This window comes from Pecten maximus, chromosome 2 (assembly GCF_902652985.1).
Source record: "Pecten maximus chromosome 2, xPecMax1.1, whole genome shotgun sequence".
NCBI classification, from domain to species: Eukaryota; Metazoa; Mollusca; class Bivalvia; order Pectinida; family Pectinidae; genus Pecten; species Pecten maximus.
This window is the reverse complement of record NC_047016.1, coordinates 39830870-39844470: the sequence shown is the minus strand read 5'-3', so window position 1 is coordinate 39844470 and position 13601 is coordinate 39830870. Positions and strand designations below refer to the sequence as shown.

The 13601-nt window shown below is 46.0% G+C and overlaps 1 protein-coding gene across 1 annotated transcript in view; it reads left to right on the top strand.

Moving 5' to 3' along the window:
• LOC117342996 (mucin-2-like) overlaps positions 1–13601 on the top strand; it is a 58536-nt gene that overhangs the window by 12009 nt on the left and 32926 nt on the right. The window contains exons 2-4 of the mRNA XM_033905326.1: positions 336–365; positions 862–8799; positions 12622–12752. Coding sequence (XP_033761217.1) covers positions 336–365; positions 862–8799; positions 12622–12752 — 8099 coding nt within the window. The remainder of the gene's footprint in view (positions 1–335; positions 366–861; positions 8800–12621; positions 12753–13601) is intronic.

Below are 13601 nucleotides of genomic sequence, written 5' to 3'. Positions count from 1 at the left end.
ACGATGTACCAACGACCAGTACTGCCGGTGTTACCACTACTACAGATGTACCAGCAACGACCAGTACTGCTGGTGTAACCACTACTACAGATGTACCAACAATAATAACAAGTACTGTCGTTGTTACAACTTAAGTTTATCAATAAGCACACATCTCTTTATATCCTCAATTGATGGCCGCTATCTATTTCGAAATTTTCGCTAGAGTAAAATGTTGATGCCTTACCAAAATTGTTCATTTTGAATATCAAGCCAAGTTTGTTTAACAGATGTTTTTTTTTCAGTTAATGGCATTTTGTGTTCGAACTTTTATATTTTAACATTTGATGTTTTAGGTACCACCACACCAGGAACCACTTTTTCAGGTATGTAATCAAAATATTGTTGATTAAAAAAGATGATAGGATTTCTAAATGATATCAACAATTTTGACTAACGTCACACATGGCTCTTCTTCTTCTTCTTCTTCTTCTTCTTCTTCTTCTTCTTCTTCTTCTTCTCCTTCTCCTTCTTCTTCTTCTTGTTCTCATCACTGAAGACAAATGTCAATTTTGAAATTAAGAGAGTAAAAAGCTTGTCATAGTAACATCAACTAATCCTTTTGATTAAATAAAATTGATCATTGGCCAAGGTCAAAGTTCACATGTTATTGACCGCTTTGGAAATTTTGTCTTAGCGATAACTGATTAATTACACAATACCTGACCTGATCGTGTCCCATAGGCATTTCTCAAAAAACCTACAACATTGAACCAAAAGCCCTTATTGACATCAACATCAGGTTATCATTCGAACAAAGAATTAATCCTAGAGTCTCATAGAAATCTTACTTATCACTATTTGTTGGTTTTAATCTTACAGAGTCAACAACTACTACTGGTCCTACAGTGACAACAACTACTGGTCCTACAGAGTCAACAACTACTACTGGTCCTACAGTGACAACAACTACTGGTCCTACAGAGTCAACAACTACTGGTCCTACGGTGACAACAACTACTGGTCCTACAGAGTCAACAACTACTACTGGTCCTACAGTGACAACAACTACTGGTCCTACAGAGTCAACAACTACTGGTCCTACAGTGACAACAACTACTGGTCCTACAGTGACAACAACTACTGGTCCTACAACCACTGCTGGTCCTACAGTGACAACAACTACTACTGGTCCTACAGTGACAACAACTACTGGTCCTACAGTGACAACAACTACTGGTCCTACAACCACTGCTGGTTCTACAGTGACAACAACTACTACTGGTCCGACAACCACTGCTGGTCCTACAGAGACAACAACTACCGGTCCGACAACCACTGCTGGTCCTACAGTGACAACAACTTCTGCACCTACAACCACTGCTGGTCCTACAGAGTCAACAACTACTAGTCCTACAACCACTGCTGGTCCTACAGTGACAACAACTACCGGTCCTACAACCACTACTGGTCCTACAGAGACAACAACTACTGGTCCTACAACCACTGCTGGTCCTACAGAGACAACAACTACCGGTTCTACAACCACTGCTGGTCCTACAGTGACAACAACTACTGGTCCGACAACCACTGCTAGTCCTACAGTGACAACAACTACTGGTCCTACAACCACTGCTGGTCCTACAGAGACAACAACTACAGGTCCTACAACCACTGCTGGTCCTACAGAGACAACAACTACCGGCCCGACAACCACTGCTGGTCCTACAGAGTCAACAACTACTGGTCCTACAACCACTGCTGGTCCTACAGTGACAACAACTACCGGTCCGACAACCACTGCTGGTCCTACCGGGACAACAACTACCGGTCCGACAACCACTGCTGGTCCTACCGTGACAACAACTACTGGTCCGACAACCACTGCTGGTCCTACAGAGACAACAACTACCAGTCCTACAACCACTGCTAGTCCTACAGTGACAACAAATACTGGTCCTACAACCACTGCTGGTCCTACAGAGACAACAACTACAGGTCCTACAACCACTGCTGGTCCTACAGAGACAACAACTACCGGCCCGACAACCACTGCTGGTCCTACAGAGTCAACAACTACTGGTCCTACAACCACTGCTGGTCCTACAGTGACAACAACTACTGGTCCTACAACCACTGCTGGTCCTACAGAGTCAACAACTACTGGTCCTACAACCACTGCTGGTCCTACAGTGACAACAACTACCGGTCCGACAACCACAGCTGGTCCTACCGTGACAACAACTACTGGTCCTACAACCACTGCTGGTCCTACAGTGACAACAACTATTGGTCCGACAACCACTGCTGGTCCTACAGTGACAACAACTACCGGTTCTACATCCACTGCTGGTCCTACAGAGACAACATCTACTGGTCCTACAACCACTTCTGGTCCTACAGAGACAACAACTACTGGTCCGACAACCACTGCTAGTCCTACAGTGACAACAACTACCGGTTCTACATCCACTGCTGGTCCTACAGAGACAACAACTACTGGTCCTACAACCACTGCTGGTCCTACAGTGACAACAACTATTGGTCCGACAACCACTGCTGGTCCTACAGTGACAACAACTACCGGTTCTACATCCACTGCTGGTCATACCGTGACAACAACTACTGGTCCTACAACCACTGCTGGTCCTACAGTGACAACTATCGGTCCTACAACCACTGCTGGTCCTACAGTGACAACAACTACCGGTCCTACAACCACTGCTGGTCCTACAGAGACAACAACTACCGGTCCTACAACCACTGCTGGTCCTACAGTGACAACAACTACCGGTCCGACAACCACTTCTGGTCCTACCGTGACAACAACCACTGGTCCGACAACCACTGCTGGTCCTACAGTGACAACAACTTCTGCACCTACAACTACTGCTGGTCCTACAGAGTCAACGACTACTGGTCCGACAACCACTGCTGGTCCTACAGTGACAACAACTACTGGTCCTACAACCACTGCTGGTCCTACAGTGACAACAACTACTGGTCCGACAACCACTGCTGGTCCTACAGTGACAACAACTACTGGTCCTACAACCACTGCTGGTCCTACATTGACAACAACTTCTTCACCTTCAACAACTGCTGGTCCTACAGAGTCAACGACTATTGGTCCTACAACCACTGCTGGTCGTACAGTGACAACAACTACCGGTCCGACAACCACTGCTGGTCCTACAGAGTCAACAACTACTGGTCCTACAACCACCGCTGGTCCTACAGTGACAACAACTACCAGTCCTACAACCACTGCTGGTCCTACCGTGACAACAACTACCGGTCCGACAACCACTGCTGGTCCTACAGTGACAACAACTACTGGTCCTACAACCACTGCTGGTCCTACAGTGACAACAACTACCGGTCCGACAACCACTGCTGGTCCTACAGTGACAACAACTATTGGTCCGACATCCACTGCTGGTCCTACAGTGGCAACAACTTCTGCACCTACAACCACTGCTGGTCCTACAGTGGCAACAACTACTGGTCCGACAACCACTGCTGGTCCTACAGAGTCAACAACTACTAGTCCTACAACCACTGCTGGTCCTACAGTGACAACAACTTCTGCACATACAACCACTGCTGGTCCTACAGTGACAACAACTTTCGGTCCTGCAACCACTTCTGGTTCCACTGAGTCAACGACTACCGGTCCTTCAACCACTGCTGGTCCTACAGTGACAACAACTACCGGTCCTACAACCACTGCTGGTCCTACAGAGTCAACGACTACCGGTCCTTCAACCACTTCTGGTCCTACAGAGTCAACGACTACCGGTCCTTCAACCACTTCTGGTTCTACATCCACTACTGGTCCTACAGTGACAACAACTACCGGTCCTACAACCACTGCTGGTCCTACAGAGACAACGACTACCGGTCCTTCAACCACTGCTGGTCCTACAGTGACAACAACTACCGGTCCTACAACCACAGCTGGTCCTACCGTGACAACAACTACTGGTCCTACAACCACTGCTGGTCCTACAGTGACAACAACTATTGGTCCGACAACCACTGCTGGTCCTACAGTGACAACAACTACCGGTTCTACATCCACTGCTGGTCCTACAGAGACAACATCTACTGGTCCTACAACCACTTCTGGTCCTACAGAGACAACAACTACTGGTCCGACAACCACTGCTAGTCCTACAGTGACAACAACTACCGGTTCTACATCCACTGCTGGTCCTACAGAGACAACAACTACTGGTCCTACAACCACTGCTGGTCCTACAGTGACAACAACTATTGGTCCGACAACCACTGCTGGTCCTACAGTGACAACAACTACCGGTTCTACATCCACTGCTGGTCATACCGTGACAACAACTACTGGTCCTACAACCACCGCTGGTCCTACAGTGACAACAACTACCAGTCCTACAACCACTGCTGGTCCTACCGTGACAACAACTACCGGTCCGACAACCACTGCTGGTCCTACAGTGACAACAACTACTGGTCCTACAACCACTGCTGGTCCTACAGTGACAACAACTACCGGTCCGACAACCACTGCTGGTCCTACAGTGACAACAACTATTGGTCCGACATCCACTGCTGGTCCTACAGTGGCAACAACTTCTGCACCTACAACCACTGCTGGTCCTACAGTGGCAACAACTACTGGTCCGACAACCACTGCTGGTCCTACAGAGTCAACAACTACTAGTCCTACAACCACTGCTGGTCCTACAGTGACAACAACTTCTGCACATACAACCACTGCTGGTCCTACAGTGACAACAACTTTCGGTCCTGCAACCACTTCTGGTTCCACTGAGTCAACGACTACCGGTCCTTCAACCACTGCTGGTCCTACAGTGACAACAACTACCGGTCCTACAACCACTGCTGGTCCTACAGAGTCAACGACTACCGGTCCTTCAACCACTTCTGGTCCTACAGAGTCAACGACTACCGGTCCTTCAACCACTTCTGGTTCTACATCCACTACTGGTCCTACAGTGACAACAACTACCGGTCCTACAACCACTGCTGGTCCTACAGAGACAACGACTACCGGTCCTTCAACCACTGCTGGTCCTACAGTGACAACAACTACCGGTCCGACAACCACAGCTGGTCCTACCGTGACAACAACTACTGGTCCTACAACCACTGCTGGTCCTACAGTGACAACAACTATTGGTCCGACAACCACTGCTGGTCCTACAGTGACAACAACTACCGGTTCTACATCCACTGCTGGTTCTACTGTATCAACGACTACGGGTCCTTCAACCACTTCTGGTTCTACACAGTCAACGACTACCGGTCCTTCAACCACTTCTCGTTCTACACAGTCAACGACTACCGGTCCTTCAACCACTTCTGGTTCTACTGAGTCAACGACTACCGGTCCTTCAACCACTCCTGGTTCTACTGTGTCAACAACTACCGGTCATTCAACCACTGCTGGTTCTACTGAGTCAACAACTACCGGTCCTTCAACTACTTCTGGTTCTACACTGTCAACGACTACCGGTCCTTCAACCACTTCTGGTTCTACTGAGTCAACAACTACCGGTCCTTCAACCACTTCTGGTTCTACACAGTCAACGACTACCGGTCCTTCAACCACTTCTGGTTCTACTGTGTCAACAACTACCGGTCCCTCAACCACTTCTGGTTCTACACAGTCAACAACTACCGGTCCTTCAACCACTGCTGGTTCTACACACTCAACAACTACCGGTCCTTCAACCACTTCTGGTTCTACTCAGTCATCAACTACCGGTCCTTCAACCACTTCTGGTTCTACACAGTCAACAACTACCGGTCCTTCAACCACTTCTGGTTCTACACAGTCAACGACTACCGGTCCTTCAACCACTTCTGGTTCTATACAGTCAACGACTACCGGTCCTTCAACCACTTCTGGTTCTACTGTGTCAACGACTACCGGTCCTTTAACCACTTCTGGTTCTACTGTGACAACAACTACCGGTCCTTCAACCACTTCTGGTTCTACTGTGTCAACGACTACCGGTCCTTCAACGACTTCTGGTTCCACTGAGTCAACGACTACCGGTCCTTCAACCACTGCTGGTCCTACAGTGACAACAACTACCGGTCCTACAACCACTGCTGGTCCTACAGAGTCAACGACTACCGGTCCTTCAACCACTTCTGGTTCTACTGTGTCAACAACTACCGGTCCTTTAACCACTTCTGGTTTTACTGAGTCAACAACTACCGGTCCTTCAACCACTGCTGGTTCTACTGTATCAACGACTACGGGTCCTTCAACCACTTCTGGTTCTACACAGTCAACGACTACCGGTCCTTCAACCACTTCTCGTTCTACACAGTCAACGACTACCGGTCCTTCAACCACTTCTGGTTCTACTGAGTCAACGACTACCGGTCCTTCAACCACTCCTGGTTCTACTGTGTCAACAACTACCGGTCATTCAACCACTGCTGGTTCTACTGAGTCAACAACTACCGGTCCTTCAACTACTTCTGGTTCTACACTGTCAACGACTACCGGTCCTTCAACCACTTCTGGTTCTACTGAGTCAACAACTACCGGTCCTTCAACCACTTCTGGTTCTACACAGTCAACGACTACCGGTCCTTCAACCACTTCTGGTTCTACTGTGTCAACAACTACCGGTCCCTCAACCACTTCTGGTTCTACACAGTCAACAACTACCGGTCCTTCAACCACTGCTGGTTCTACACACTCAACAACTACCGGTCCTTCAACCACTTCTGGTTCTACTGTGTCAACAACTACCGGTCCTTCAACCACTTCTGGTTCTACTCAGTCAACAACTACCGGTCCTTCAACCACTTCTGGTTCTACACAGTCAACGACTACCGGTCTTTCAACCACTTCTGGTTTTACACAGTCAACGACTACCGGTCCTTCAACCACTTCTGGTTCTACACAGTCAACGACTACCGGTCCTTCAACCACTTCTGGTTCTACACAGTCAACGACTACCGGTCCTTCAACCACTTCTGGTTTTACACAGTCAACGACTACCGGTCCTTCAACCACTTCTGGTTCTACACAGTCAACGACTACCGGTCCTTCAACCACTTCTGGTTCTACACAGTCAACGACTACCGGTCCTTCAACCACTTCTGGTTCTACTGTGTCAACGACTACCGGTCCTTCAACCACTTCTGGTTCTACTGTGACAACAACTACCGGTCCTTCAACCACTTCTGGTTCTACTGTGTCAACGACTACCGGTCCTTCAACCACTTCTGGTTCTACTGTGTCAACGACTACCGGTCCTTCAACCACTGCTGGTTCTACACAGTCAACAACTACCGGTCCTTCCACCACTTCTGGTTCTACACAGTCAACAACTACCGGTCCTTCAACCACTTCTGGTTCTACACAGTCAACGACTACCGGTCCTTCAACCACTTCTGGTTCTACTCAGTCATCAACTACCGGTCCTTCAACCACTTCTGGTTCTACTGTGTCAACGACTACCGGTCCTTCAACCACTTCTGGTTCTACTCAGTCATCAACTACCGGTCCTTCAACCACTTCTGGTTCTACTGTGACAACAACTACCGGTCCTTCAACCACTTCTGGTTCTACTGTGACAACAACTACCGGTCCTTCAACCACTTCTGGTTCTACCGTGTCAACGACTACCGGTCCTTCAACCACTGCTGGTTCTACACACTCAACAACTACCGGTCCTTCAACCACTTCTGGTTCTACTCAGTCATCAACTACCGGTCCTTCAACCACTTCTGGTTCTACACACTCAACAACTACCGGTCCTTCAACCACTTCTGGTTCTACACAGTCAACAACTACCGGTCCTTCAACCACTTCTGGTTCTACACAGTCAACGACTACCGCTCCTTCAACCACTTCTGGTTCTACTCAGTCAACAACTACCGGTCCTTCAACCACTTCTGGTTCTACACAGTCAACGACTACCGGTCCTTCAACCACTTCTGGTTCTACACAGTCAACGACTACCGGTCCTTCAACCACTTCTGGTTCTACTCAGTCATCAACTACTGGTCCTTCAACCACTTCTGGTTCTACTGTGTCAACGACTACCGGTCCTTCAACCACTTCTGGTTCTACACAGTCAACGACTACCGGTACTTCAACCACTTCTGGTTTTGCACAGTCAACGACTACCGGTCCTTCAACCACTGCTGGTTCTACTGTGTCAACGACTACCGGTCCTTCAACCACTGCTGGTTCTACTGTGTCAACGACTACCGGTACTTCAACCACTTCTGGTTCTACTGTGTCAACAACTACCGGTCCCTCAACCACTTCTGGTTCTACACAGTCAACGACTACCGGTCCTTCAACCACTTCTGGTTCTACACAGTCAACGACTACCGGTCCTTCAACCACTTCTGGTTTTACACAGTCAACGACTGCCGGTCCTTCAACCACTTCTGGTTCTACACAGCCAACGACTACCGGTCCTTCAACTACTGTCGGTCTTACAGAGACTACCAGTAGCGGTCTTACAACCACTAAAGCTCCTACGACAACTGTCGCTCCTGTAACCACTACAGTTCCATCGACCACCGATATCCCTACAACAACCACCGATGTCCCTACCACAACCACAGCTGTCCCTACAACAACCACCGATGTCCCTACAACAACAACCGATGTCCCTACAACAACCACAGCTGTCCCTACAACAACCACCGATGTCCCTACAACAACCACAGCTGTCCCTACAACAACGGTTGTCCTTACAACAACCACCGATGTCCCTACAACAACCACAGATGTCCCGACAACAACCACTGATGTCCCTACAACAACTGCTACAGGTTGGTGTGTTTTAAGTTTTGTTATTTGTTTTCAGTGTAATTTGTGATATCTTAGAGATCAACTTTCTGTATTATATGTATATTTGGATACTGTAATTTTTTAGCTGACCTGCCTGAAATGCAAGTAAGCAAAAAGCATGGTGTAATATCTGCCTTTTTAAACAACATCTTTCTAATAACCAAGAAACTAAGAGACCTGATATTGGGCATGTGGCATCGCCATTCACCTAAACGACTTGGGTTCGATTTCACAACCGGAAGTGAAATGATATAGTTTAAACAGCTTCAGAGTTCTTGAAAAATAAGGTGATGCTATTTTATCTGATGAACTCTCACGACAATATCGTGCGTTTTCACTTATGCTTCCAAACCCAATCCAGATAGTTACGAAGCATGCTAATTCACGATCCTGTTGATGTTAGTAATCGGCAACAGTACTGTGGCAGTATGGTAGCACTACGGCGGCATTACGGTGGCAGTATGGTAGTACTACGGCAGCAGTACTGTGGCAGTATGGTGGTAACACGGCAGCAGTATGGTAGTAATACGGCAACAGTACTGTGGCAGTATGGTAGTACTACAGCAGTTGTACTGTGGCAGTATGGAAGTAATACGGCAGCAGTACTGTGTCAGTATGGTGGTAATACGGCAGCAGTAGTGTGGCAGTATGGTAGTAATACGGCAGCAGTACTGTGGCAGTATGGTAGTACTACGGCTACAGTACTGTGGCAGTATGGTAGCACTACGGCAGAATTACGGTGGCAGTATGGTAGTACTACGGCAGCATTACGGTGGCAGTATGTTAGTAATACGGCAGCAGTACTGTGGCAGTATGGTAGTACTACGGCAACAGTACTGTGGCAGTATGGTAGCACTACGGCATAATTACGGTAGCAGTATGGTAGTACTACGGCAGAATTACGGTGGCAGTATGGTAGTAATACGGCAGCAGTACTGTGGCAGTATGGTAGTACTACGGCAGCAGTACTGTGGCAGTATGGTAGTACTACGGCTGCAGTACTGTGGCAGTATGGTAGTACTACGGCAGCAGTACTGTGGCAGTATGGTAGTACTGCGGCAACAGTACTGTGGCAGTATGGTAGTCCTACGGCAGCAGTACTGTGGCAGTATGGTAGTACTACAGCAGCAGTACTGTGGCAGTATGTAGTACTATGGCAGCAGTACTGTGGCAGTATGGTAGTACTACGGCAGCAGTACTGTGGCAGTATGGTAGTAATACGGCAGCAGTACTGTGGCAGTATGGTAGTACTACGGCAGCAGTACTGTGGCAGTATGGTAGTTATACGGCAGCAGTACTGTGGCAGTATGGTAGTACTACGGCAGCAGTACTGTGGCAGTATAGTAGTACTACGGCAGCAGTACTGTGGCAGTATGGTAGTAATACGGCAGCAGTACTGTGGCAGTATGGTAGTACTACGGCAACAGTACTGTGGCAGTATGGTAGTACTACGGCAGCAGTACTGTGGCAGTATGGTAGTACTACGGCAGCAGTACTGTGGCAGTATGGTAGTACTACGGCAACAGGACTGTGGCAGTATGGTAGTACTACGGCAACAGTACTGTGGCAGTATGATATTACTACGGCAGCGAATTCTAATCTTCCCACTAAACGTCTGAAAATTTGCTTTACACACACACTGGAATGTCCAAATACAAGAAGACTCTCAAATTATCAGGCCCCTGTGCTATGTACACCACCGGTCAGCTCTGCGATGTGTGCTCTTTTCAAAACATTGTTCTACTGTGATGTTGTCAGTGTTGATCCTATCACAGGTGCCGGACTCGTTTTACATAATAATAACATATAATAGTACATATCCATTTATGTACTCTTATATGTTATTATTATATGATACGAGTCAGGCACTTGTGGACTGATCGAATCTGTGCATGTGCTGCGTAAAGGAGATGGGATGCCAACTTGTGCTGACAATGCAAGTTCAAAAGCTTCCAATTGAGATTTTAAAATATGTACGAAGTCTCAGTATTCAGAAATCGTTTTCGAGATGTTCCCTTGTGGTTACAGTTTGTTACGGTCGTCGTATTGAAGGAAGTGCCGATATTTTGACTTGTGCTTTGACGGGCACCGACACTGACCTACAATGTATACAAGCTCGTGCGACTGTCACACTTGCTTGCACTCCAACAACCTTCCAGGCAAACACACGTGTAAAGTAGTATACACTGCATGATCTGAACAACACACTTACATTAGGTCGTAATGAAGTAGGGAAGACAACACACTTACCTTAGGTAGTAATGAAGTAGGGAGGACAACACACTTACCTTAGGTCGTAATGAAGTAGGGAAGATGGTCAGTACCTCCCAGCTATCCTCCAAATTCCTCTCAAAATAAAATTCGCACTCAAATGATAAGTGGCAGAAAATGTACAGATCTAAAATAGTTCCTCCATTATTCACGTGCGTCCACATCGTGGCCACGCGCTGTCAAAGGTGCGCTTGACAAATGTAGCATGACCACAGGGGGTTGGCAGTCTACGTGCCAGTAATTCTGGGATATTTGACAAATATTCGTATTCTGATGGATATTTCTGGAAATATTACTGCTTTTACACATTCTTGCTTATATGGGCATAATATTGAATTATACAAGGGAGGATAGTTAGTCGATTTTGTTGTTTTTTGTCTTTCGTCGAGATTATTTCATATATGAATGTAATCTAAATTGTATTTTTTTTTCTCTCATTTTCTGATAAATTCTGCTATTGTAAAAATAACGTGGATTGGTTGGTGGAGAGATCCAGAACGGACATAGTTTGACACGTGACGACGGACATAGTTTGACACGTGACGCGTTGCGTACGTATTGAAAGAGAGATACTTGTTTAACTAATTCTGGACCTTTATATAGAGGTCGGGTCCGGGTATACGTCTCCATGTAGAGCACAAACTGAAATGTCGACACTTCCTTAGAGATGGAGGTATATCTCAGAAACGATTTCTCAATACTGAAATTTCGTATTTTTCAAATCTCATTTAAAAGCTTTTTAACTTGTGCTGTCAGCGTTAAAGACTATTGGGTGGTCAGATCGAGCAGTGGTATTTCACAAAGTTTCTAGGTACTGCTTTTGAATGATCAATATGAAAAGCATCATTTAGAGTGAAAACCAAATGAATGCATTGAAAAATAAATTTTTAATATTCACTATCAAGTCAACTCTAGAAATGGACGAAAATCACCTTGTTCAAAGTCTCATTCATAAAGAAGCGACGCCTGGCTGTCACCATTACAAACGGGTGACATTCTACTGTATTATTCGTAGCGGGGCAATATTCGACTGTCTCAACCACAAAAGGATAACATTATACTGTTTCAATTACAAATGGAGGACATTCTACTGTCTCATTTACAAGCGAGGGGGGGGGGGGGGGGGGTGTTCTACAGTCTCAGTCACACAGGGACGATATTATACTGTCTCAGTCACACGGGGACGATATTATACTGTCTCAGTCACACGGGGACGATATTATACTGTCTCAGTCACACGGGGCACGATATTATACTGTCTCAGTCACACGGGCACGATATTATACTGTCTCAGTCATACAGGACGATATTTTACTGTCTCAGTCACACAGGGACGATATTATACTGTCTCAGTCACACAGGGACGATATTATACTGTCTCAGTCACACAGGGACGATATTATACTGTCTCAGTCACGGAGGGGTACTATTCAGGTGTCGTTACAAAAGGTGTAATTTCTAGCATCTTGGACAAAATTGTGTGTTGTTTTAGTCTATAATATCACAGCTAGATATTTTTGTATTAATTCCAGCCACATCTCCAGGATTCTTTGCGTTTGGAGAAGACCAAGGCGATTTGTCATTGTCCGTGCAACAGTCGTCCGATTTGCTGACGCCGGCGGTGCCTCTGCCTACTACGAATCAGGAATACAACAGCCTCTCAGTATGTGTATATAAAAACATAAGCTAAAGTTTCACAAGTTAATCTGGGGGGGGGGGGGGGGGGGGGGGGGGGATTTGTGTAAATATTTAATTAATTAATGAAATTCTCGCTCGAATGTGATTGTATCCCGATATTGACAAAACTCTAAACATTCAACTTAGTTAATTGAGGATTTATTTCTTAATCATAACATTGTTTTTACGGTCAGTCTCTTTTTGTAACGACCCGCCAGTTGACAAACTTTCCCCCAAAGTTACTTCAAACAACCTTGTATATATGTGGCCTTAAAATGATTTAATAGATATTTCCATATATTTGTGGAATATGATCTTAATTGCTCAAGACTCACGTATTTAAGTATCCATAATGCAAATATCATGAAAATTAAGATGATGCAAAAATTGCCTAGTATATATGTGCAATACACTTAACATACAGGAATATTACATAAGGAAAATTAGCTTCAGTCCCAAATATTATAATTTATGGTAATAATATAAATTTTTAGATACCAGTTTATCAATTGCCGTCGAGATAAGGTCAAACAAAACGTCCAGCCTAACAGCTTTCCATTCACTCCATTTGCATAACTGATTAGTCCCCTGCCGTAGAAATGTACGTACCCGATAATATAGGTTTATATAAATGTTCTTGTAAGTATGCACGTGCGTAACGCCAAAGTTAATTAGCGTTCTAGCGGCTTCCTTGGGGTTTTATCAAACTCAACACAATGATAAGGGCCATAATATTTCGGGCTAATTCGAATAACTTGTTGTTGTTTTTTTTGTTTTTGTTTTTGTTTTGTTTTTGTTTCTGTTGGGTTTTTTTTTTTTGGGGGGGGGGGGGGGG